At 39.9% G+C, this 22,746-nt stretch overlaps 1 protein-coding gene across 1 annotated transcript in view; it reads right to left on the reverse strand.

Annotated features, from left to right (window-relative positions):
* Positions 1–22,746, reverse strand: part of PCCA (propionyl-CoA carboxylase subunit alpha) — a 299,930-nt gene that overhangs the window by 8,229 nt on the left and 268,955 nt on the right. The window contains exon 22 of the mRNA XM_075526371.1: positions 8,236–8,376. Coding sequence (XP_075382486.1) covers positions 8,236–8,376 — 141 coding nt within the window. The remainder of the gene's footprint in view (positions 1–8,235; positions 8,377–22,746) is intronic.

Here is a 22,746-nt window from a genome sequence, read left to right on the forward strand (position 1 = left end):
TGATTAAAGCCCCCAATATCCTTCATAAGAAGTTAGATCCACTTCATTCAGAAGGATTTAAAGAAACAGAAACCTTTTTAAAGTTGTGTTCGTTAACCGTGCTGAGCTCTCGCTTCCTCTGCGGAGGCAGAACGGAGCATCCTCCATCTTAGGCACCCCGCTACCGCCTGGATTTCTGCTTCTGACAAATTCTGGGGATTAGGAAAGATCGGGGGGGGCGGGGGGGGGGGGGGGAGGGAAAAGAGGGCATTAAAAAAAATAAAATAAAAAAATCCACCATCAACAAAACCCCAACTTCACTCCAAATCCTAAATCCTCCAAAAACAAAGATCGTTGGTGCTGCCTTAGACGCTAGGCATTTAGCACAGGGTGGTGTTGCTCGCTAATGTTGTTTGATTTGGAATAAAAGCATGAAAATGATGTGCAAAGGCCTAAAATTGGAGATGTAAAGGATGACTGCACAGTATTCCATTTCTCAATTTCATCCTTCAGAGCCACAAAATGGGGGTGATACAGTTACTGGATGAGATTTACAGTAACAGCTGTGGTCTTCCCACACAAGGGAGGACCTTCTAATGGGCTAAGGTCTGTTTTGAACAGACGGGGAGTAGCAAAACAAGGTTCCCTATTAAGGGTGTGCAGTAATATTCCTGATAAAGAAAATGAGTAGTGGTAGTCAGATTGCTTTAAGAGACCTAAATCTCCTTTCGCTGTTTAAAAAAAAAAAAAAAAAAAAAAAATAGAGCTATTTAGAAAGTGCTAACTGCTAAATAAATGAAAGACATGTAAATGTAAGGGTTTGGTTTTTTCTTAATCTCCTCACTACGAACTGTAAAGAATGCATAGGAACCAGTGCCAGGGGCATATGGCTTTCTCCTGTGCTGAACATTCATACAAAAGACAGGTTCATCAGTCATTGGAGTATCTGGATAAAAAATTAGCTCCTGATGGATGGTATTTAGAGCTTACCTGCTGCTAGTACATTACCAGAGAAACACAGGTTTTGAAACCCACATGACATTAGAAACTGCAGACCATGAAATACCCTACGTGCAAGCGCGCTCGTAATGTACGCCAGGTTATACAAAATAAGAAATAAGCTATTTAAACCCTCTGCCTAAAATTGGGCCCGCTGCAAGGAACCCTGGGTCAGCCCTACACAGGCCAATTAATGCACAGCATCTGCTGTATAGAAGCCGTGCATGAAGCACTTCCGAATGATTTCAGCAATTAAAAGAAAACTGTTTCCTGCCTGTTCTGACAGCGACTGTTTCAATGCAAGAGTGAACACCAAATCATTGTGTGCAGCTGAAAAAATTAAGTCCTTTTTTTTTTTTTTTTTTTTTTTTTTTTTTTTTTTTTTTAAATCTTGTGAAAAGGGGGTGGGAGGGATGAAGATTTCTTACGGAATCGGATCGTTCTTTTGTTGTCCGACATTCTGTGTTTTTCTGCCAAATTAGACAGAAGGCTCCGAGGGTTTACGGGGCCCTCTACAGTATCACCTTCTGGTGCACTGTGGTTCCCTAAAAAGATGGATCAATATCAACCCTGCTGATTTGCCTACAAAAGTGAAAATCCCTCAATTACATTTTTAAGACCATTATATTTAGAACACAGGTGCTCCGATGCGTAACATTTTTAAAGCTCTTGGAGCTGAAGCGAAAAAAACAATGACAGCCTTAAGCAAAAAGGATCTTAGATTTGGTTAAAAGTGAAGTGAGAATTGGATTAAAAGTGAAGTGAGAACTGGATTTTATTGGTATCTCCTTTCTCAGCTTTGGGGAGACAGCAGTAAATATCCTGCGCAATTTCTGCTGTGCTGAGACTTGTGTCCCTATTGAGCCTTGTAACTAAGAAGGGGCAACGCAAGACGGTGCCATATGAAATCCAGTTACCCTCTCTCGTAGCCTTCTGCAAAATAACTACAACATTAACATTATATATACACTATAAACATTCTTGTTTATGCTTGTGCAAAACCACTGAACAGTGAATTAAGTATGCATTCACTATCTAAACCCCTGATGAAGATACTGGGATTTTTGTTTGTTTATTTGTTGTTTAAACTTAGTCCATGCTGGTATCATTCCCTTCCCAGATTTTTTTCTCTCTGACTTGTTGGCAATCTGGCAGCAAGCATCCAACAAGAAAACAAATCAAGAGGAATTGGATGAGCAGCAATTGAAATGCCTTGACATTGTCCATTACCATGTAAAATAATTAGTGCAGGTTTTCCCTTCTTTCCAAATTAACTTTGAAACCGGAGCTACAGAGCTGCAAATATAATTAGGGGCAATTAATAGTACTTGAGAAATCATTATTAAACTTTTTTTGCCACACTCTTTTAACCAAGATAGCACATCCCAAATTTTGTGACCTCCGATTAACCAAAGGTCAGTGATGTCCCCCTGCCAGCAATAAGCACTGGTCATTGCACTCCCACTTATCCAAAACATGCTTCCCCAACTGCTTCTGAGATCCCAGCGTGCTGGGGAAATGATCCGCAGGCAGAGCACTTCTGGGGGTGATTCTTGTGCCACTCAGCCCAAGGCAAAGCTTAGTTTCCATCACAGCAACCTTTATCAGTCAACTTTTTCAATAATGGCTAAAAAGTTGCTTATCATTCCAAAAGGCAAAGCACACCAATAAAAAAAAAAAAAAAATCTATGATTTCTTTCCACAGGATGGTAGCATTTTTCCCCTTGGAGGAAACTCTAATAATGTTGAATATTTGTACCTCATCATCGGAATAGGATTTCATTCTTAATTACACCACACTCGAACACAAACCTATGTCCGTGCAATTGCATAAAGATATAGAAGAAAAATCTATTCAAGTCAAATATAAAACTTACAGAAATACATTATGAGCAATTGCTATAGTTTGGCTTTTTTTAATGTAACCACAGTTATTACTTGAAGCCTTGTGCTATAAGGATGGTGAAATATTTGAATGCTTTTACTCTTGAAATTTCACAACTGTGAAAATGGTTTCATTTCCTCTTTACCAATAGGTTTTTTCCCCCCACAAAAACACACCCCCAAAAAAAATATTTAATGCACAGAATCATAAAAACTATACAAGATTCGTGACCACATTTGGTCAAGCTTACAAACTCCTTTTAACAGAAAAATGCAGTTAATATTTGCTCTGGGATCGCTGAAGAACAGGAGGAAGGAAAGGAGGTAAAGGGAAAGAAAAAGGAAAAACAGAACAATAAAAGAAAAAATGTTCACGGACAAGAGAAAAATCTTATTTGAATTTAAGAATATCTTACTAAATTATTAATTGATACTATATTTGTCTATATAAAATGTAAAACTGTTACTTAAGCAAATAAATTTTTACTGGTTTTCCTGGTTGTTATTTCTCTGTTACAAATTCCAAGCAGTATAATTACAGGTATAAGCTAAGAAAGAGGAAAATTTTTTTTAAATTTATTTATTTATAGGTTTTGAGGTCTGAAGGGCAAATATTATTTAAAACAACACACAACTGGCTGATGGCAACAGGGAACTTTATAAGTCCACCTTTTCTTTCACAAGAATGAACGATGTAGTGAGAAACAGAATTTAGGAAGCTGGTTTTTGTTTTTTAGTTGTGAGCATTTCAGCAGTAGAGGTCAAGCAAAACATATCTTTTCCCATAGCAAGAACTTTCCTAGGCTTGTGAAATGGAAAATTGTGGAGAAAGATTTTTTTTTCAAACTATTTTTCTAAAGAATAACAAGAGAAATTGAAATAACGTGCATGCAACTGAACTGGAAGACAAATGCAGTGTAGAAGAACTGGAATGCAGCTTAAAACATCATCCTCAGTTGTTTTTAAAATGTGGAATCATTGCCAGGAATGCATTTTGTAAATTATACAACTAAAGCAGCCTTCAAGATACCCAATTTTGAAATTACTGAGATAATTAGCATATACATTTAATAGCTGACATCTTGGTAGAAAAAAAATCATCCCATGCAGTATCAATACCCATGGCTACAATAGCACCAACTGGAAATCATAAGAAATTTTTATATAAGTCCATTTAAAGAGTGGTTTGAATGGCGATAACTTCCAAAACCTGGGGTAATCTTGAATTACTGGGAAGAAGAGAGGACATTTAGAAACTTAGGTCAAAATAATTAACTGCCCTCTTCTTTTGGCCATAATCCTACAAAGATTCAGAAACGGTGGGCTGTTTACGCAGAGGTGCTTTGCTCTTACATATTTATGGATGGGGGGAATCATTAAAGTGATTTAGGCTACCAGCACTGATGTTAGCTTATTGACCAATGCTTGGCTTAGTAATGCCACCTGTTCTGCCTAATTTAATCAAAAAACAACCAACAGAAACATACAGCTAAAAGAAAAACACCTTTGCATTTCTGACAGAGAGAAAACTGAAAAGGCAAAAACTATATTCACAGGTGAAAATATAGCAAAGACTATAAAGCAATCAGGACACTTAAGACCTTTTTTGTGGCTGTGCTCAGTTCAGACTACCAAACTTTGAATCAGTTGTGGGAGCACTTTGGGTGGCTTGCTGTAAATGGGGTATGACAACATTGCTTTCCCTGTTCAACCATTAGGATCTTGGGCTTTCCCTGCTCCTGCAGTTTCAGTGCACAGAATCCTACATGCAAAAAAAAAAATCAAGCCAAACAACTCAAGCAGAAGAAGAAATATTTGCAAGTACCTGCCTATTTCCTACCCTTCTAAGTAAAGCAGCAAATTTGTGCAGCTTTAGTAGTTTTTATGGTGCTGTATTTGTGGTAGTTGTGGTGACGTTAAAACGGGGTGCAGTGCCACCTCCACACTCCGGCAGGAAAATACCGTCATGTCCTAGCAGGGCTGGCTTGTGCTGCCATCAGTGCCGGCAGAAACAGAGCGAGTCCCTTGAAGCCCAGTGGTTTCTCTTGCCTTGCCTGGACCCTTGAAGCCCAGTGGTTTCTCTTGCCCTTGGCACCATGGGGAACCAAAAAGTAACTCTCCCAAAACCGAATTTCATCCTAATGCACACTCGTCATTAACGATCTCCTTACAAAATAAACATGCAAACACCCTCCCCCTCCAAATGGATATTTCCTATATAACGTGACTGTGTTATCATGAGGAATGTAAGCTAAATTCAAACCTTCTTTCCCTAAATAATATTAACCTTCTTTCCATTCAGCCAGATTTCAAATTGTTTTGTTGTTTGTGTTGCTTTCTGCTTCTGAGTGCCTTCATTGTGTTTCCAGGAATAACTGAGTGACAACTAATTACAGTCTTCTGATCACATGAAGGAAAATAAAGAAAGTAGAAAGTAACTAAAAAGCTAAAAAAATTGGCAGCATCACAAGTTCTGCTTCTCCCTAAATGACAAACAGCACTTCCCCACTGTGTTACTAAAATCTATAGATCATCTTACAGACAAAAGAAAATAAATTCCTTGCATATGAAATATCTTTTGGCAAAAACGAATTGAAAACTGCTTATCAGACCAGCTGGGTAGAGGATGCTCACACAATCTTCTATGGGGCTTCATCAGACCAAAGTAGTTTTCAGCAACAGCAGCCAAAGGAGAACACTACGCTTCAAGGAAAAATGACGATACATTGAGTGAGAAAAACCAACGCAGAGATCAGCGTCGCCTTCTCATTTGGCTAAGGACACACAGAGAGGGACTAACAAACACCATATGCTTTATGTGACCGGGCGTGATGCCCTATAGCTGAACCGCAGGCAATAAACACGAGTTTGCAAGTGCGGCCATTCAGACAAAGACGAGATGTCCCTCTCTAGGAGTTTCTTCACCATTTGTAAAGTTACAGCTGAAGGAGGGGTACGGCAGCCCAGCTCCCCATGCTACTGACCGCTCTGAGAGCATCTCTCTGAGCGCAGCACTGTTGCAGGGACTGTGCTGCACTAACACTATTTAGCATAGACCCCAGGTTAGGAGAAAACCATCTCGGAGCAGCTAATAACCAGGCAGCTTTATTGCTAGCAGCAGCAACACCTGAGCGGAAGGACGGACAACTACCTCATGCTCTCCCATTTTTCAGCTGTGCTGTTTTCACACGCCGTGCAAATTTGAGCTGCCAAACCCAGCTGCAAACACAGAATAGGAGCTACTTAAATTCCCATTTCTCCAGCAGACTAAAGAAATCAGACTTTTCCCAAGCAGTGCAACAAAAAGAGCGGTATTTATCAGGGAGCTACAGTTCCCTGCCCATCACGCCTTGAACAGCTGTAGTGAGTGAGCTGGTTTCTGACGGACAGCCAAGACGTGTAATCTGAATCACACCATCCCACTGCTTATTCAGTGCCAATAGCTGATGCTACCCTCATCTCACTCGCTGGCTCGCTTTTTTTTAACGTTGTGACACTAGTCCTGAAAAGGAAGGATTTAAGTTAAACCCTTTTCAATAACGCAAACGTGTTTTTGCAATTAAAGCCACACAATTAGCATTGACAAGCTCAGGTCAGCAGAACCTAGATTATGCCATTCAAATGCTCTGCCACTCAGTGCCTCCAGCAAAAAGCTGCAGGGGAGGAGAAAAGGAAAAAAAAAAATCTCCACACATTATTTAACAACTTGTGCTCTGATGCACTGCACTGCACCACTTGTGGATTTGTGGAGGGAGGTTCATTTATTTATTTTACTTAAAATCTCTTTCACTCTGGCCTCCTTCTCCACTGGTGCTATTCCTTCAAGACAACAAGAACTATTCTTCAGGGCAAGAAGGCTGGTAACATTTAGCAGAATTAACTTCTCAAAAAAATCTTAAACAAATTTAAAAAGGCTCAAAATCCTTGCCTTAAAAATGCTTCCCTTCATTCTTTGCAAAAATAGTATTTGCTTAAGATCTCCCTCACTCAGCCACTCTTACTGCCTAGACAGAGAAATACAAATTTCTCTATCCACGCGATGACAGTGATTAATTTTAATTGAGTGCTGCTGGTTTTAAAGGTATAAACAGTGTGTGTGTGCATGTATAGATCACAAAACCAGAAAGTTAGGTGTAGAAGCTAAAAGAATTTCTCGCCTGCTAATTTCTACTCAGCTGTACTTAGTTCTGTTTTCTCAGAAATGTCTTTATTTCATTATTATAAACATTTGCACCTACGGATCTTTACTATTAACATGATGACTCCCTTCTCTCTGTAAATAGTCAGAAATATCCATATATTCTGAAAACAAAAGTCCCGTTATAGCAAAATGTAAGCAAACAAATCACTTTACCAGCACGATTGCTGACCGTCACATAGTAAGTGCAGAGCTAATTTTGGACTTGAGATCTTGATCCCACTTCTATATCATCTCTCAAGAAAATCTAGGTTTCATTGCCATAAATTATGAACTCTGTGACTAAAGCTTTCTGTGTGTATCTAAGTGCCACATACATGTTTATGGCATCATTTAACTGACAACAGTGCTTTAAAATTAATCTGCACAATCCAATTCCGATATTCCTGGTCTGCATCGCTCTGTTGCTTTCAATGGTTATGAGAGATAAGGGCCCTGACCTTAGAAATAACGTATGATACAATGTGGTAGAATTTCATATAAAGCTGAGTTCAAGTGAGTATTTAGATGTAAGTCTAAAACACTGTGTTTACATTCATTTCCAGCTCAACGTGAGGTAAGCAGCACTGGAAATCCCCAGGACAGCAACAGCGTGTTCTGTTGCCCTTCCGTATGTCAAGTTTATTCCTTCTGCAGGACAAGAGGATTCCCATAAGAGACTGGGAATTCCCAATTCAGCAAAGTTGTATGTCTTGCAAAATGCTAACATGGGGATTGTTAAAAAAAACAGGGGGAGGAAAGGACAAAAAAGTTAAATATCTACCCTGCGTCCCTTGTGCTTTGTATATTTTCATTGCTTCAAGGCAGAAAAATCCACAATCCTCTCCTGCTTGTACTAACAGCACAAATATACTTACATATATTTACATGCACATATACACACACACGCACAATTTTTTTTTTCCCTACCAAGGCATTTGTCATAAAAAACAAAGCTATTCATTGAGTTTCAGCTGTGGGCTTGTACCCAGCTAAGAACATTCCTTTTAAAGCCAGTTTAATTTGAATCGTGCATCCTTATTAGTTTTTTAATTCAAATGAAAGGCAGCACACTTTATTCTACAGGTGACGTAAAAAAAAAAAAAAACCCTGTGACCTGTAGTTTCAGTTGCACCAAGGAGAAATTTGTGTGGAATATATAATGAAAATGCAGATATATAGATCACATTTCTTACCATGTCCCCAGGCTTGACAGAAACTGCCACCACTGCTCCAGGCATGGGAGATCTCAAAATGCTGGAGGTGTCCTCTGCTGCTTTCTGTGGCATGTACTTGCTCAGCTCTGCAGCAACCTTCGTCAGTATTTGTAATTTGTACTAAAGAATAGGAAGAGGAATGTTTTAGAAAACTGCACCTTGGTGAATTCCAGTCAATAATCTGCACTATTTTATGGCATGTTTTTATATAGTACATCTGTTATGTATTCTTCACAGGAGTGTCTAAAAATCACTCTTCAAAATCTTTATTCAGTTTCATTTTCACGATGCAGAAAGAAAAATATGCAATCCCAAACTGCAGCAATGAGCATATAAAAGGAAAGAATCAAGTACAGTAAAGAAATGTCAGGTTCATTTAAAAATTGGGGGTAGAGAGGGGAGATACAAATTTAAAAGAAACAGAAATATCCTTACGCTTATTGCACGTTATCTTTAGTGGGTAAGGAATATTGAGGGATTCGTTTCCAGTGCTGTGCTGAATTAGAAATTGACTTCTTGGGAAAGTCTGCCAGACTTTCAATGACATGATTAACTTTAAACATTACTTTTACTTTTTAAACATCTATTTTTATCATGTATTTAATGTTTAAAGTGAATAACTTGCTTAGATTTTGCGATTAGAACATATTCAACAATTTCACTTCCATTTTTTCATGCACAGGCAGAAAGATGGAACATTTTAGAAATATATCATCTGAATATATTTCATCTGCAATAAAAACTGTTCAGCAGCTGTTATCTACCCTGAGAAAAAATCATGTTTTCTCTAGTATGTTTTATAGCAATTAGAAATGGAAAAGAGTGTGATGAACCTCAAGTGTCTGAGAGCATCCTTTTAAACAAGACCTTTCCGAAAACATACAGGTGTGTACACTAATTTCAGCTCCAGGCTTTTGGTTTTTAAAAACTTGGAATCACTCTGACAGATCATTCATTGCTTTTAGACAGATGGCCTTCACATTTGTCCCAGTGCACTTGAAAATGAATGCAAAAAAGCCAGTAGATGGCAGCAGGTCTCTGCGTGAAACTCCTGCCTCACCAAGGCCAACTGCGTGAAGACCAGCACCACAGTTCATCAATAATTTAAAGAAAGGTTTTAATAATAAGCATTGGATGAACTGCATTTACAATTCAAATGTGTATTTTGCTGATGTAAAGTTCAACACCTTGCTTTGAACAGTATGTTCTCCTCCAAAACAATTAGCTATTGTTTTATTAGCAATAAAACGTCTTTACTTCTCATTTTTACACAGACAGAAAAAATCCGATACCCTTATGGTGAAGGTAAAGGGGGACTCTACCTTCTGCTTCTGTAGAGAGTAGAACAAGGTATTCAGAAATGCATGCAAAAGGTGATTAACTCTGCAATGACATCTTTAAAAAGCAGCTTTCAAAGCCAAATTAAAACAACGTAACAGAGGATTATCATCCTCCATAAACGGTGTTTGGACACACAAGACCATGTGCAACGAACGGTGCAGCCACTCAGTTAGAAATACTCGCTTCTAATCAGAAATACAAGCAAATGGTTAAACGAACTGATCCCCCCCCCCCGCCCCACCCCGGGAAATGTAATAAAATGCCACAACAATATTCCCAGAAGCTGTTAAGTGGCACCCAAAGATTTGAGAACCCGTTCCCACACATGTGCCTCGGTTACAGTTGATACGGCACAGGGAAACCAGCACCATTTTGTATGCAAAAAGCTGCTTTAACTCCAAGCCTCCCGCAGGCACCATCATGACAATTAAGACTGTGGCACTCGCGTTTTCCAACCCAAAATACAGCTAGTTCTCTCCCTGCACAAGCAACTACATTCAATGCGGTGTGCCCCTTGCAGTTTCTTTTTCTCAAAGTAAAGCGCGTGTGTGTGTTCGTACGCATGCACGTATGCACACTTGCATGTATGCTGTAGGGAGAGGGGAGGTGATGCCTATAGGAGATTTGATGACATAAGTTGCAAATAGAATTGCAGCAGTGTGACAAGTCAAATAATAACATCTTATGCATGTTTCTTTACTCTTGAGTGTCTGTTTTGCAATCAAGACATACAAGTGTCTGCCAGTTTCTGAAGGATATGATCCTTAAGTGAAATTACTGTGCAAATAAAAGCTTTTTACTCCTATTAAAATTCATCTGAGTCATAAGTGGCAAGGAAAAAAAGCTTGCAGAGTGTATTCTGCTGTCAATCTAATAAACATTCTGTGCAGAGGGACTATTTATCAAAGATAAATTGTACTTAAAAGTCCTTCATTAAATCTATGGGGGGGAATATAATTACACCAAATTGCACAGTTTCAGTATCCATGGTTAGTGTCTTCTTTGTACTCAGAGTTTGAAAATAAAAAAAAAAAAAAGAAAGAAAAAAAAAGGAAGAACACAGAAATAAGTTACATTTGTGGACTGTGTTGTTGCCTCTTGCAAGATACTATTTTGATATGATTTCAAAGGATTAGGTTTAGATGCCATTTAGTTTTTTAAGCCACATATAAGACTTCCAAGCTGCCCAATGTCGAAATTTAAACTTGACGCGAAAGCTAGACCTTCTGCATTCATCTAGGTTACAGTATTTCGCAGGGACTGAAATACAGAATTCCCTATGCGCTCCACAACGTACAGCAGTGGGGGAAAAACCATGTTTCTCAGTACGCTGCGCTTTAAAGCTCAGTTCTCCACACCAAGCTAAAATATCCCTACCAAACATTGTTTTTACTATCTTTATAATTTTCATATCTTTTAGATTCCTTTCTCTGCAGGACTCCTGCTTTGCTTGGAGTGAGATGTAAGAGTCAGTACACTCAAAGCTTTAAAACGCAGGTCTTTGTTATTGATGAGCTGTTCCTTTTCCTTTTGTATTTGTTTATTGTTCTTTAGTCTGTTTGGGGGATAAGCAAGTTACTGTAATCAAAAAGTAAAAAATAACAACAGTAAACTTCTGGGGAAAGGCCTTTTTTGGCACAGTTGGCTCACAAATGACCTTTCAGAATATAAAAAGACAAAGCCGCAAAGAAAGGTTCCTTCTTTAAGATTACCTTTGATGTATTTCTGCTGCTGGCTGGACCCCACTAAATACCCGCTTCAGCGTCCCTTTGTAACGCTGTTTCCTATCTCTTGGGGACGAGTTGTGCAGAGGGGTGCAGGGGGGCTCTGCACCTCACCGAGGTGCAGCCTGCGGCTCAGTGGGAACCTCAAGGCTCTCTGGAAGACCACGTCAAGCAACGCCTGCCCGTGCCGCTAAAACAAAGACAATTAAGAACATACCACTTTTCTTCATTACATGAGTAACACTGCTGCTGTGCCTCTGATTTAGTGAGGACAACACTGAACATATGAAGCAGAAGTTTTGATATGCTACTAACGGCGTGCGGACACGGTTCGGGGTTTTTTTCCTGCATCCTCACAAGGAGGAGGAGGAGATGGGAGAAAGAAGGGGCGTAAATTGGGGCAGGCTGTGAAGTTTGGGTTATAAATAGAGACCAGAAGGTTTCCACTGGCCTTAACCAGAAGAAACATCTGTTGGAGTCATAAATAGATTGCGGGTGGACTCTCAGAGCAAGGAAATCTGCTAGCCATCAGATCTCCGCTGATGAGTAGTTGTCACCATCCACCGCTCCACTCCGCAGGGTTTCAGAGCCTAATTCTGCCAGCCAAAGCAAAGTTAATAAAGAGGTACCCGAAAGGAGCCGTACAGCTTTTGACGGCATAGAAAACAGGTGTTTCTTTTCCACAAGACTGTTGGAGTCCACAATCAGTTGACAAAAATTACAGCAGGGAAAAGTGATGTTACTTAATAGTTTTCTAAGGGTAACAGTATCCTGTCCTACCTCTCCCGCTAAATGAATTGGATGTTTATGTAATGCAAAACTACCTCTTACAACCAAATCTCTGTGACAAAAAAGAAGAAAACCAAAAGGTGTAATAATAGCAGTGCAAAGGAGTAAGGGTTGGGGGAAAGAAAGCAAATGCAGTGAAAATTATACCTTGGGTTTTGTGGAGGCTTTTTGTAGATATATACCATACTGATCCCCCAAGTCAGTAGACAAGAAGTAGACCGGCTGCTACAAAAAAGGTGGCCAGGGCACATCTGACCCCATCTTTGCTTAAAAACAAGTTCTGTAGTTTGCACAGATATGGCTCCCTCGCTGTGTACGACAGAATATTGTAAATCTTCAGTAAAATGCCCAAAACTGCACTCTGTTACATCTCACATTAGTTTCTTAAATATGATCTTCCCTGTACACCTGAAACTCATGTCCCCAGAAGCTGTAAGTGTTCAAACTCCATTGGAGATTTTATAGAGCAATCTAACGTATCACTACCCACATGTTACTTACGGCAGTGTTTGGACTGCTGACCAGATGTGGATTTTCAGTATGCTTTACCTAAATGTTCGACCATGTTTTTCAAACGCCTGTCATTCTTGTGGGCAGAAGGGTGAAAATCTTATGCAGCTCAGATTTCAGTAGAGAAACTGTCTGCTGTGCGTCTCCATTATTTTCACTAACCTTACAGTCTCGTTTTTGGAATCAGTGAAATTTATTAACTGTGGTCACATAATTTCCCTTTAACATTCCTAATCCGCATCCTGCCTCAATTCACTTAATTGCTGTCACCTGCGGTTTGACCATCATGGATTCACAAGGAGTACGTTATTCAGTATTCATTCAAAGCAATACTAAGCAATGTTCCAGGGCTGAACACAATGAGCACGCTGCCTTTTTCATTAACCGTTACACATTTTAACATCGTGACCATACCCTTGCTTAGATTTCCATCACGGCACCTAAACAGGAAAACGATGTATTTGTTCCGTATTACTTGAAGGCGTCAGGCAGCACCTTCTTTCAGAGGCAAGGATTTCTCACTCAACAAGGAGATAAATGACATTTTGCAAATCACAGCGGCTTTTTTCCGAGCTCTGAGTTCTAGAGCTAATTTACTTCCACGGGGCGGTGGTGAGGCTGGCATTAACACCTGCACAAAATAACGGCACTTTTGGTCTAATGGAAGAGCAAACACTCAACATGCTACGGAGACAGTTAAAAAAAAAAAAGAAACAACAAAAAAAAGGTAAAAAAAAACCAAAACAGCCACAAAAATCATGAGCCTTTAGTAGCAGCAAAAGGGAGAGAAAAAAGAGAGGAGCCTCACCACCAGAGAGTACACAGTCCAGCAGCAGCACCTTAATTAGATAGAAGTGTAATTCAGCCACATTTCCCACTTTCCATTCCTTGTGTGATGCATAATTAACACTCCGGAGAAACCTAGCGAGGGTTAACGCCACGCAAAGATACATCCCCTCCGCCTCAGACGGCGGCTGGCCGGGCGGGAGCGGAGGCGATGCTCCCCTCGGCGCCAGCGCGCAGCCCCGCCGGGCGCGGGGAGCGGAGCGGGGAGCGGGGAGCGGGGAGCGGAGCGGGGCCGGGCGGCGGCGGAGAGGAGCCGGCTCCAGCTGCAGGCAGCCGGTGGAGCAGCCTGCTAGCACAACGCCTTGACAACTCCATCAGCGCAGTCTCAAGGTAGCTGTCAATCAGGATGCATCATTTAATACAACAGCACACTAAGGATTTTCTCCTACAAGCCACATGACAGCGTATCTACAGCTCTATTTATATCAGCGCCCAGTTGTGTTTACAATGCTGTTGTAATTAGGAAAGATGCAACAGGCAGCAATATCATTCAGATTCCCATTTTGCCGTGCTGCCGCGTAAAGTGCGATCTTGCTTCACAGAGTCATGCTAAATGACAAAAGCGCTATTTTCTTCAGCCTCTGTGCTCAGACAGCACTTCATTTGCAGCTATCTATAATTAGATTAATGGGGTAGTGCCGTACAAAGCAGGCCCACTTCACATCAGATAGCATATGAATTAGGACAAACACTTATTTCAATTCCAGGCAGAGAAAGCAGTGACTGGGGTATTTAGCATACCCTTTATGGTGGAATGAGATGTTAATTGTGTACCATTACCTCTAAACTGCTTGCTTGTTGTATAAATCACTGTGCTAATTGATGCAGAGATAGAAACGTAGCCACAGGCAAGAAAGCAACGGAATGAGAGCTGAAGATGGTGGATAAAGGATTATCGAGTAAAACCATATGGAGACGAGGTTCCTTTGAAACCTGCCCACAAGCACTACTACTATGAACTACGGGGGGAAAAGTGCTGCACTGATGTGTAAGAAAAAGTATATGGATTTTACATCATCGTTTCAGAACAGAGTCTTAGTTGCGAACCCGAGCCAAGCAGAAAACTGAAGAATAAATGTGTGTAATGAGCCTCAACACAGGCTTCCAAAAGACAAGTAGCAGGGCAGGCATGCCTTGGGGAGAGTCACCACGCTGCCCGGATTTTGGGGGCCTGAGGTAATAAGTAACACTTGAAAACTATCCAGAGCAGATGTTCCCCTGACCCATCTGTGGACCAGAAATGCAGACTCTTTAAACAGAAACTGTGTCTGTGCTACAAAAAAAAAAAAACAACCCTGAAGGCATTCAAGCAGCTACCGGTTAAGTAAATGTCCTAATAAGGAGGAAGAAGGGAAGCAGCTTCACGCACCTGTAGTAACACCACCATATATTCTAGGCCGTGCACATACAGAGACAAGAAAATCTCTGAAAATCCCTCTCCAGGTACTGCGGAAGCAGGAGAGGAGAATCTCTCAGAAGTAACAAGTAGCTGTCTCAGCACCAGGACTAACGAAGACTGCTTTCTCACGGACAGGTTTTGTAGTTGTTTGTCATCTCTAGAACAGCATTACAGCCTTGGAGGCGTTCGTACCTGCACTCTCCAGTGCAGATTCTCTCACCTTAAATAAATGGTGAGTTTGACCAAACTCTCTGCCTGCACTCTCTACCACACCGAGCTGCAGCTTTCTCGTCCAGCTGGACACCTTTTATTCACTAAATAGGTTGGATCGCAATGCTTTTAGGACCCTTCCCCCTGTGTTACATTTGGCTGAAGTCGATCAACTAAGTCAAAGTTACTGGGAAGCCGGTGGTCAAGCACATGACGGACATCCAGCATGCCTGCCTGAGCCTTGGTTTCTTGTCAAAGGTGGCTAAAAATAGCATTATGAAAGGAAGATGAGCTCCAATGCCATCTTGAGCACCACATTCAAGGACAAGCCAACTGGGTGACATGCTCGCCTTCGAGCCATGCTTCTTCCCCTACAGACACTGCAAATCTGTTTGGCATAACTATTCTGCAGAAGAGTGGCTCTAGTATATGTGCTGAAGCCAATGCCACTGCACTTAAATCATCTCCCCTCTGCCCCCAAATTATTATATAAATGTTTTTCTTAAGCTTCTTGTTCAGAAAACTTGGTTGAACTTGCACACAACTAAGACTTAGCTTCATACTTTGATCACTAACAAAATGCCAAGACAAAATGCTAGCAACTAAAATACTACTCAATGTCCTATTCTAAGAAAATATATTCCCCTCACTCACAACACGATTCTTAAGAGCAAATGCTGACTTTCAGCCACAAGCTCTAAGATCTTAGCACAGTGAAATAAACTTCTGAAAAATACACGGTATCTTCCCCTTGAGTGTTCAGTCCCCACTATTCTTCAGCGTTTGATATTGCCTTAGCCTAAAAGAGCAAAGAGAATGCATTATATTTACTAGATATCTCACTGTCCTAAGGTTCATTAAAAAGAGCAAGATATGGCATTTTCCAACCTTGTTTTTAATTTTCTTTTGGAACTACTTGCTTCTCCTACACATGGCAGCTAATTGGGGGGGGGGGGTGGTGAAGCGTTGCAGTAGTGTTTATTGACCTCAGCTCCCAAAGAAATACACATAACAAATATATATGTATATGTGTATCTATCTATATAAGGGAGGGCTTGGGGGTGGACAGTTAGCCGTTAGAAACAAGCACTGCTAATGTACAAATTACTGCTTGCTGCAAAATCAAGTGAATAGCAGAAGAGAATCACGTATTGGTTGACGAAGTGCTTCAATTACTTTGAGGGGAACCTTTAAATTATTTCCAACACAATACACCAAACAGAAGTAGAGTGATGTTAAAGACAGCAGTCACTGCTCTGAAATGACAGTAGAGTTCAACAGTTTAGATTTTGGTCACCAGACATACAAAGCCTGTGGATTATCCTCCTTTATCACTGAAGCTTACAACTTTAAGGAAACACTAGCTATAACTGGCCAACCAAAGGGACCTATGAAATAGAAACAAATGGCAGTAGAAAAAAAGCCTGTGTTGACTACTTTGAAATAACACCTCCCAAGTGTGCAGCTAGTTGACATAAATGGAAACGCATTGAGGAAAAGAGCTGTGAAGCTGTGTAACAGTCCTGTTCCTAATCATTAATCACTTTTTTTAGACCATTTAAACTAGCCCATTAGAGCCTGCAGCAAAATGCCAACACTCCCATCACTTGCATGTCAGCAGTGCTGGTGTTAACAGGAGAAAATATATGGTTTCTATGACTGTGCCCCAGTTCTACAGCATTTGCTACCTTTAATTGAAAAAGGCAGTTAAACACAAGGTAAATCATTCAGTTAGCTAAGCTGTTTAATAACACATAATTGATAATGTCAATATGCTACAGTGACATAATGCATCACTTTCATCACTCTTATGCTTCAAATACGGTCAACTTATACTTCAAACATTTACTTTATATCTGCTATTTAATGAAAAACCCAGGGAGAACTGCCTTGAGTACCACATGTGGAACATACATACGACACACACCACTGCCTCAACTCATCTGCAGGTTGGTTAGAAACAGGTTCTTGCCACAACGCTTGCAACTTTGTGAAAATGGTTTAGTTATGTCATTAGCAACTTGCTTTTTGTCCCAAAACACCGGAAGCTCCTACTGGAATAATATGTATTTCTCTGACAAAATCTGTTGAAAAAGAACATGAAAAAAATCTGTACAAGAAAAAGCAACTACTTGTTTTCTGAAATGTGTCCCAGTCCTGCAGGCTTTTGCCTAACTTTTCACATGTAACCAGGCCATCAGTAGCCATCAGAACTTGTTGTTAGTATAAGGCAAATCACATGCCTAAGTGTTTACAAAATCATACCCCCTAAATATGGAATATGATCTCTAGTAGGAAAAAATATATCTTATCAACTATGTACAGACAGTGTGGTTAAACATAACTAACCCCATTATACAATACAGTGGTTTTTAACAGGTATTAATAAAATTAAAAAACCCAACACATTTGATTCCTACAAGTATTTTAAATGGGCAAGAACATTTGACCTGTTTATTATATAACAATAAAAATGTAACCACTGACAAGAACCATGCAATTCTCTCTTCATCATGTAGCACAGAACAAGCAGATGGTTGCAAAATGGGACGGGTTTTTGGTTTTGCTTTTCAAAAAAATACACACACACCCCCCAAAAAAAAACCCCAAAACACAAACAAACAAAAACCCACAAAACCCAACCAAAACAAAAAAAAGGCACAATCAACTTTTAGTGACCACTGTTACAGGATGCACGCAGGAAAAGAAGGTGATGGAGCAGACTCAGTGGTAGCAGGCAAGACAAAGTGTGCTGCCACTTTGAGCCTCCATTACCTACATGTAACTATAATAATTGTTTGCTCTGAGATTTCAATTGTATTATAGACAAAATCTCAGTATTCTGGAAATAAGAATATGCTGCCTCATAAGTAGCCGCTTGCCCTCCTCCTCTTCTTATAATTGGAAAGTAGCTGTAAGGGAGTGGTAATGATACCACTACAACCAAGTCTTTAAACATCTTTCAGCGAGAAGCTTGGTTCAACTGTCCTGGAGTTCACTGTCCAAGGAGAAGAGTTACGCAGATGTCCAACTAATAAAGGTTGCAATGAACTGCACTGGCCACAGGTGACTACCAAGTTGTCTTTATGTCTTGCTAAGGTACCTTGTTAGAGTAATAGATTCTCACAACCATAAAAAGCAAGTCCATTGACAATGAACTGCACAAGGCTCACAAAAACAACCTGTAGAGTTTGGTTTGACTAGAGACCTGGGTGATATATATAAGGTAACAACTTATAAAAAGGGAAAAGCCAACAAAGACATGTAAAACTGTAGTACCAATTATATAGCAACCCAACACCTGTAGGATACTTACTATTTTTCAGCCTGGTTCGTTTTGGTTAACTACAAATTTGTAAGTTGTTCCGTAAGGAAGTACGTTTTGAAAAGTACTATCTGATTTGGGGCACGACACATCCCCCTCTAGAAAAAACAAGCTATTGAGTAGAATTGATTTACAGAAATGTCAAACAAATGCTGCTTAATTTCTAGACACCAATGTTTTTCCCCCTCTGGGTGGCCATGGAATAATAAATGTTTGACTCCTCTTCCCTTCAAGCTCAGCACTACTTTTGGCATTCACTTAAATGGAAGACAAAGCAGAGCACAGAGGCCTTTCATTCACCGTGAGGTTACCTACAACCATACAGAACATTTAGATAGGTCTTATTTTCCACTGACTGCAAAAATGGTTTTAGTCTGTACGTTTCATAGGGAGAAAATTGCAGAGCAAACTGCATTCTTTCACAGCTTACAAAGTTTTCTAATGGTTGGGCAAGCACTATTTAGAGCTTGGTCTGTTAATTTGCCTTGGAGTGCTTCCAAGTACTACTTGGTAAGCCACAGCATCTTTCTGTTTTGTTTTGTAGAGCAGCTAGCACAATGACTTCTACAACTGGAGAAAAATGTATGTAGGAAACCAAGGCCTTTTTACAGAGATTGGATTCAGTTTACAAAGCTCTCTGGATTGAAATATGGATTATGGGAAGTTAACATATGAAGCCCCTTGAACCTGGGCAAGTCCAGATGCATTTGTAAGGCTGTTACAAACTCAAAATTCAACGCAGGAGACTAGCTGGTCATGAGGGGAAGCTGCGAGAAAGGAGTGACTACATGCATGAGAACTCAAGCCATCAAAGATGGTGCAGCTTTACACAAACTGTGTGATAATCTCTTCTGTACGTCTTCCTGCCAGACCCTCTGCCCTCACACCACGGCTATTACACAACCTGGCAACTGATTAAGGGGTTTTAGTAGCATTACTGTTCAGATTTGAGATAGAGAGGCTTTAAATCCTGCATCTGGTTTTGTCCTGGACTTGTTTCTGTCAGTAGTCCACAGATTTCAGTTTCATGGTCTCACCCAAGATACTTCAGTGAGAACTTTCAATTCAATAAGAACTAAGTGAGTTGCTACACTGCACATTAATACAGATGTATCTGCCTGGAAAAAAATTGTTGGTTTGAAAAATGAATCCCTCATCCTTACTGTCTTCTTCCGGGTGGGGCTGGTGAAAAACTACTAAATAATACAGGGAAAGTTGTGCTCTACTTTTTCATTCCTCAGTTTAAGGAAGCTTAGTTTTTATTTCAGATACAATAAAATTAACAAAAAAGATTGATGGCAAGATTATGAAAATCCACAAAAACTCTATAAATTTTATTATATGTAATAAAACAGTTTTAAATTATGTTTCTTAATTATTCTGAATACTAAATCATCATGAAAGCCTCAGCAATAGTGCAGCTACAGCACCAGTATTATACCCATCTCCTACCATTAAATTTCCAGGGATCATTTCATGGTATTAGGATGGATATCTACATTAGCAATAGATGCACATTCTCTAATCTTTGTAATTCAGAAATACATGCTGTTGCACCTATGGTTACTAGCAGCACTATTCATGTAGGACTTAAAATGCTCTTTTACGTTACAGACTAGTACTTTTCATAATTCAAACCTTACATGACAATCTTTGCTAACATCTAAGGGCTAGCTCCAATAAAAGACTTACATACCCAAAGCAGGACACTTAGGCAGAACTGAAGCACCTAAATCCAAAATGGCAATACAAACCCCTGATCATCTGTCACTTAACACTGAAGGTACTTATATTCTAACCTCTTCCCTGGTTCAAAATACACGTTTAGAGTTCTGCTGCTGCACCTCTTCAGAACCAAGTAATACAGCTACTTCCTTCTTCAAGCCCAGATGTGACCCAGAAGTCAGGAAAGCAGGGTCCAGTTCTGCTCCAGGGACCATTTCTACATTTTTCTTTCAACTGACATTGCATATCATACATAAAATATTGCAGAGCAGAGAGAAAAAAAAAAGAAAATTTGAGATCAAATGGATAGTAAAGATTGAAAAAAGAAACCTCTCAAAGACTAGCGTCTTATTTTCAGCTTTAACCACTCATGTAGTCAAACATATCCCTTATGTGCGCTGATGAATTGGGGCAGCTATTTCAAAAACAGGCTTGTATTTATAAATACTTCACTCACACAGATACAAAGTTAATAATTGCCAAATACACATTAGACAATTTATGACTGAGCTGTCTTAGCCCAAAGCCATAACACTCACATAAGAGGCTCAGGTAGAAAGTGAGTCCTGGGAGTCACTTACCAGTGAACAGCAACATTATTCAGTGGATTTGGGACTGGGGATGAAGTGATGAACATTGCTGTATGCAATTACGCTTGTTAGGGCAGTAGAATGCAATCACCCAAACGAAGATCAGACTAGAGCACCTCAGTTAACAACTCATAAACCGCCCCCCCCCTCCCCCCCGAAGTTATTAGTGTGTGAGCTTTGGCCACTACTTCATAATTGATTTAACCTCTGTCCTCGGGGCAGTATTTTGAAGTTGTTGGTTAAAGTGATTTAGTATTTATTTTTTTAATTAGACTACATTTTTGTGAGGCATTCAGAGCACAGAGTATATTGATCTCCGTATTTTCATCTCTGCTCCTGACTCAATTTTTGACATAACAATTAAAGGATCGTGTGAAAATGTTTCAGACAATAATGAAAACAGTGGAGAAAGCAAGCTAGGAATATTTCTTTAAATGCAAATGAAACTCAAAGATAACGGACTTTAAATAAATATTTTATCAGTCCTACTCTTCACTTCACTGAACAATCTTTTTTTATGCCATGGGAAATATATTTGCAATTGCCATTATAGGATTTCTTTTAGAGATGCATTTTATACATCTGTTCTATCTTACTATGTATCTAAACTACGTTTATTTCTCACACCAGCATTTTTCTGAAGTGTAATCCAACAGAATGATTGCTCAGACAACCTACAGAAGATCTGGACTATTACACTTGCGGCTACTACTGGTTTAGGTCCAAGAGCTATTTTCCAGGGTCACCAGGCTAATTCCTCTGCTGGTTTAAAAAGGTGAAATGCAACTTGTAGCGCACTTATTTTGATCATTAGAGAACTTGGTTGTGTTTCTTTAACTGTGGTTCCTTGCTTTAAAAAACCAAAACCACTATTCACAAGAAACCTGAACTCATTCTCAAGTCTGTTGTTAATCATACAGTGAATTTCTCTACCCCAGGAGACGACTAGGAGTGATCCACTGGCCACAAGGTGAAAACTAGTCAACTGGAAAGAATTTTAGCAGCAAAAGCATGGTAGGGTAACACATCCATAGTTATATGTCTATTTTCAACATACCAGTTAATCACACTTGGCATAAATAGCAACCTGAGTGAGTCTGTGTATCAATAATTACATAAACCTGGTGTGGGAACAGGAAAAGAAACTAGGAACAACAAAGAACGCTGCTGAGAAATACAAATTCCTGAGCATCGGTGTGTAGAGTAAAATGAGGACGAAGAGAAGGAAAGGGTTGTAAGACTGGCAATAACTAGTACTGATTTTATCCATCACAATACTCTCACTACTTAGTACTATGTTAGGAAGAAACACACAGGTTATTCTGATGCTTTAAAGCTCCCCAGTCTGTCTGTCAAATTTGCAAAGAAATAGAACTGAGAACGTTTCACAGTGGGATAAGATCAAAGTTGAACAGATCAGTCTTATAACAGTATTTACAAATAAAATTTTGAAGTGAGACACATTGCAAAAAAAAATATTTTTTTCTTTTCTTTTCTCTTTTCTTTCTAAACTTAAGTGCATCCAACATGGCTGGAATTTGGCTGACAAGGCAATCTTGCTCTGGGTGCTAAAGGAGGACTTTCATAAGTAGGTGACTAAAACCGCAACACACGTGACCAAGCAGGGTATATATATTGAAAGGACAATCAAGATGCAACTTAGCACTCCATACTTCAAAATGGACTCAGTAATTTAAATATTTACAAATTTGACTACAGGGTGCTCAAAGACGACTGTTCCTGCTGTGTAAGGCAGGCCGTTATGCAGTCACGAGTGGAGAAAGGGGACAAGGAAGGAACAAAGCTGGTTCTGTGGTTAAAGGCTAAGGAACTCAGCCAGGGAGAGGCAAAAACTGCCTTCTGGTCTCTGCTCCCAGAGTTACCCAGCTGCCTAGTCTGACACAGGGGAATGGTTCTGAAAATGGGAACCAGAACCGGCTTTCCCAGCAGAATGGCTCGAGCACTAGGTTTCTCCCTCTACCACCCTAAGACTTGGCAATTACAATATACTGTAGAGACAGAGCAGATTTT

This window comes from Mycteria americana, chromosome 1 (assembly GCF_035582795.1).
Source record: "Mycteria americana isolate JAX WOST 10 ecotype Jacksonville Zoo and Gardens chromosome 1, USCA_MyAme_1.0, whole genome shotgun sequence".
In the NCBI taxonomy this organism is placed as follows: Eukaryota; Metazoa; Chordata; class Aves; order Ciconiiformes; family Ciconiidae; genus Mycteria; species Mycteria americana.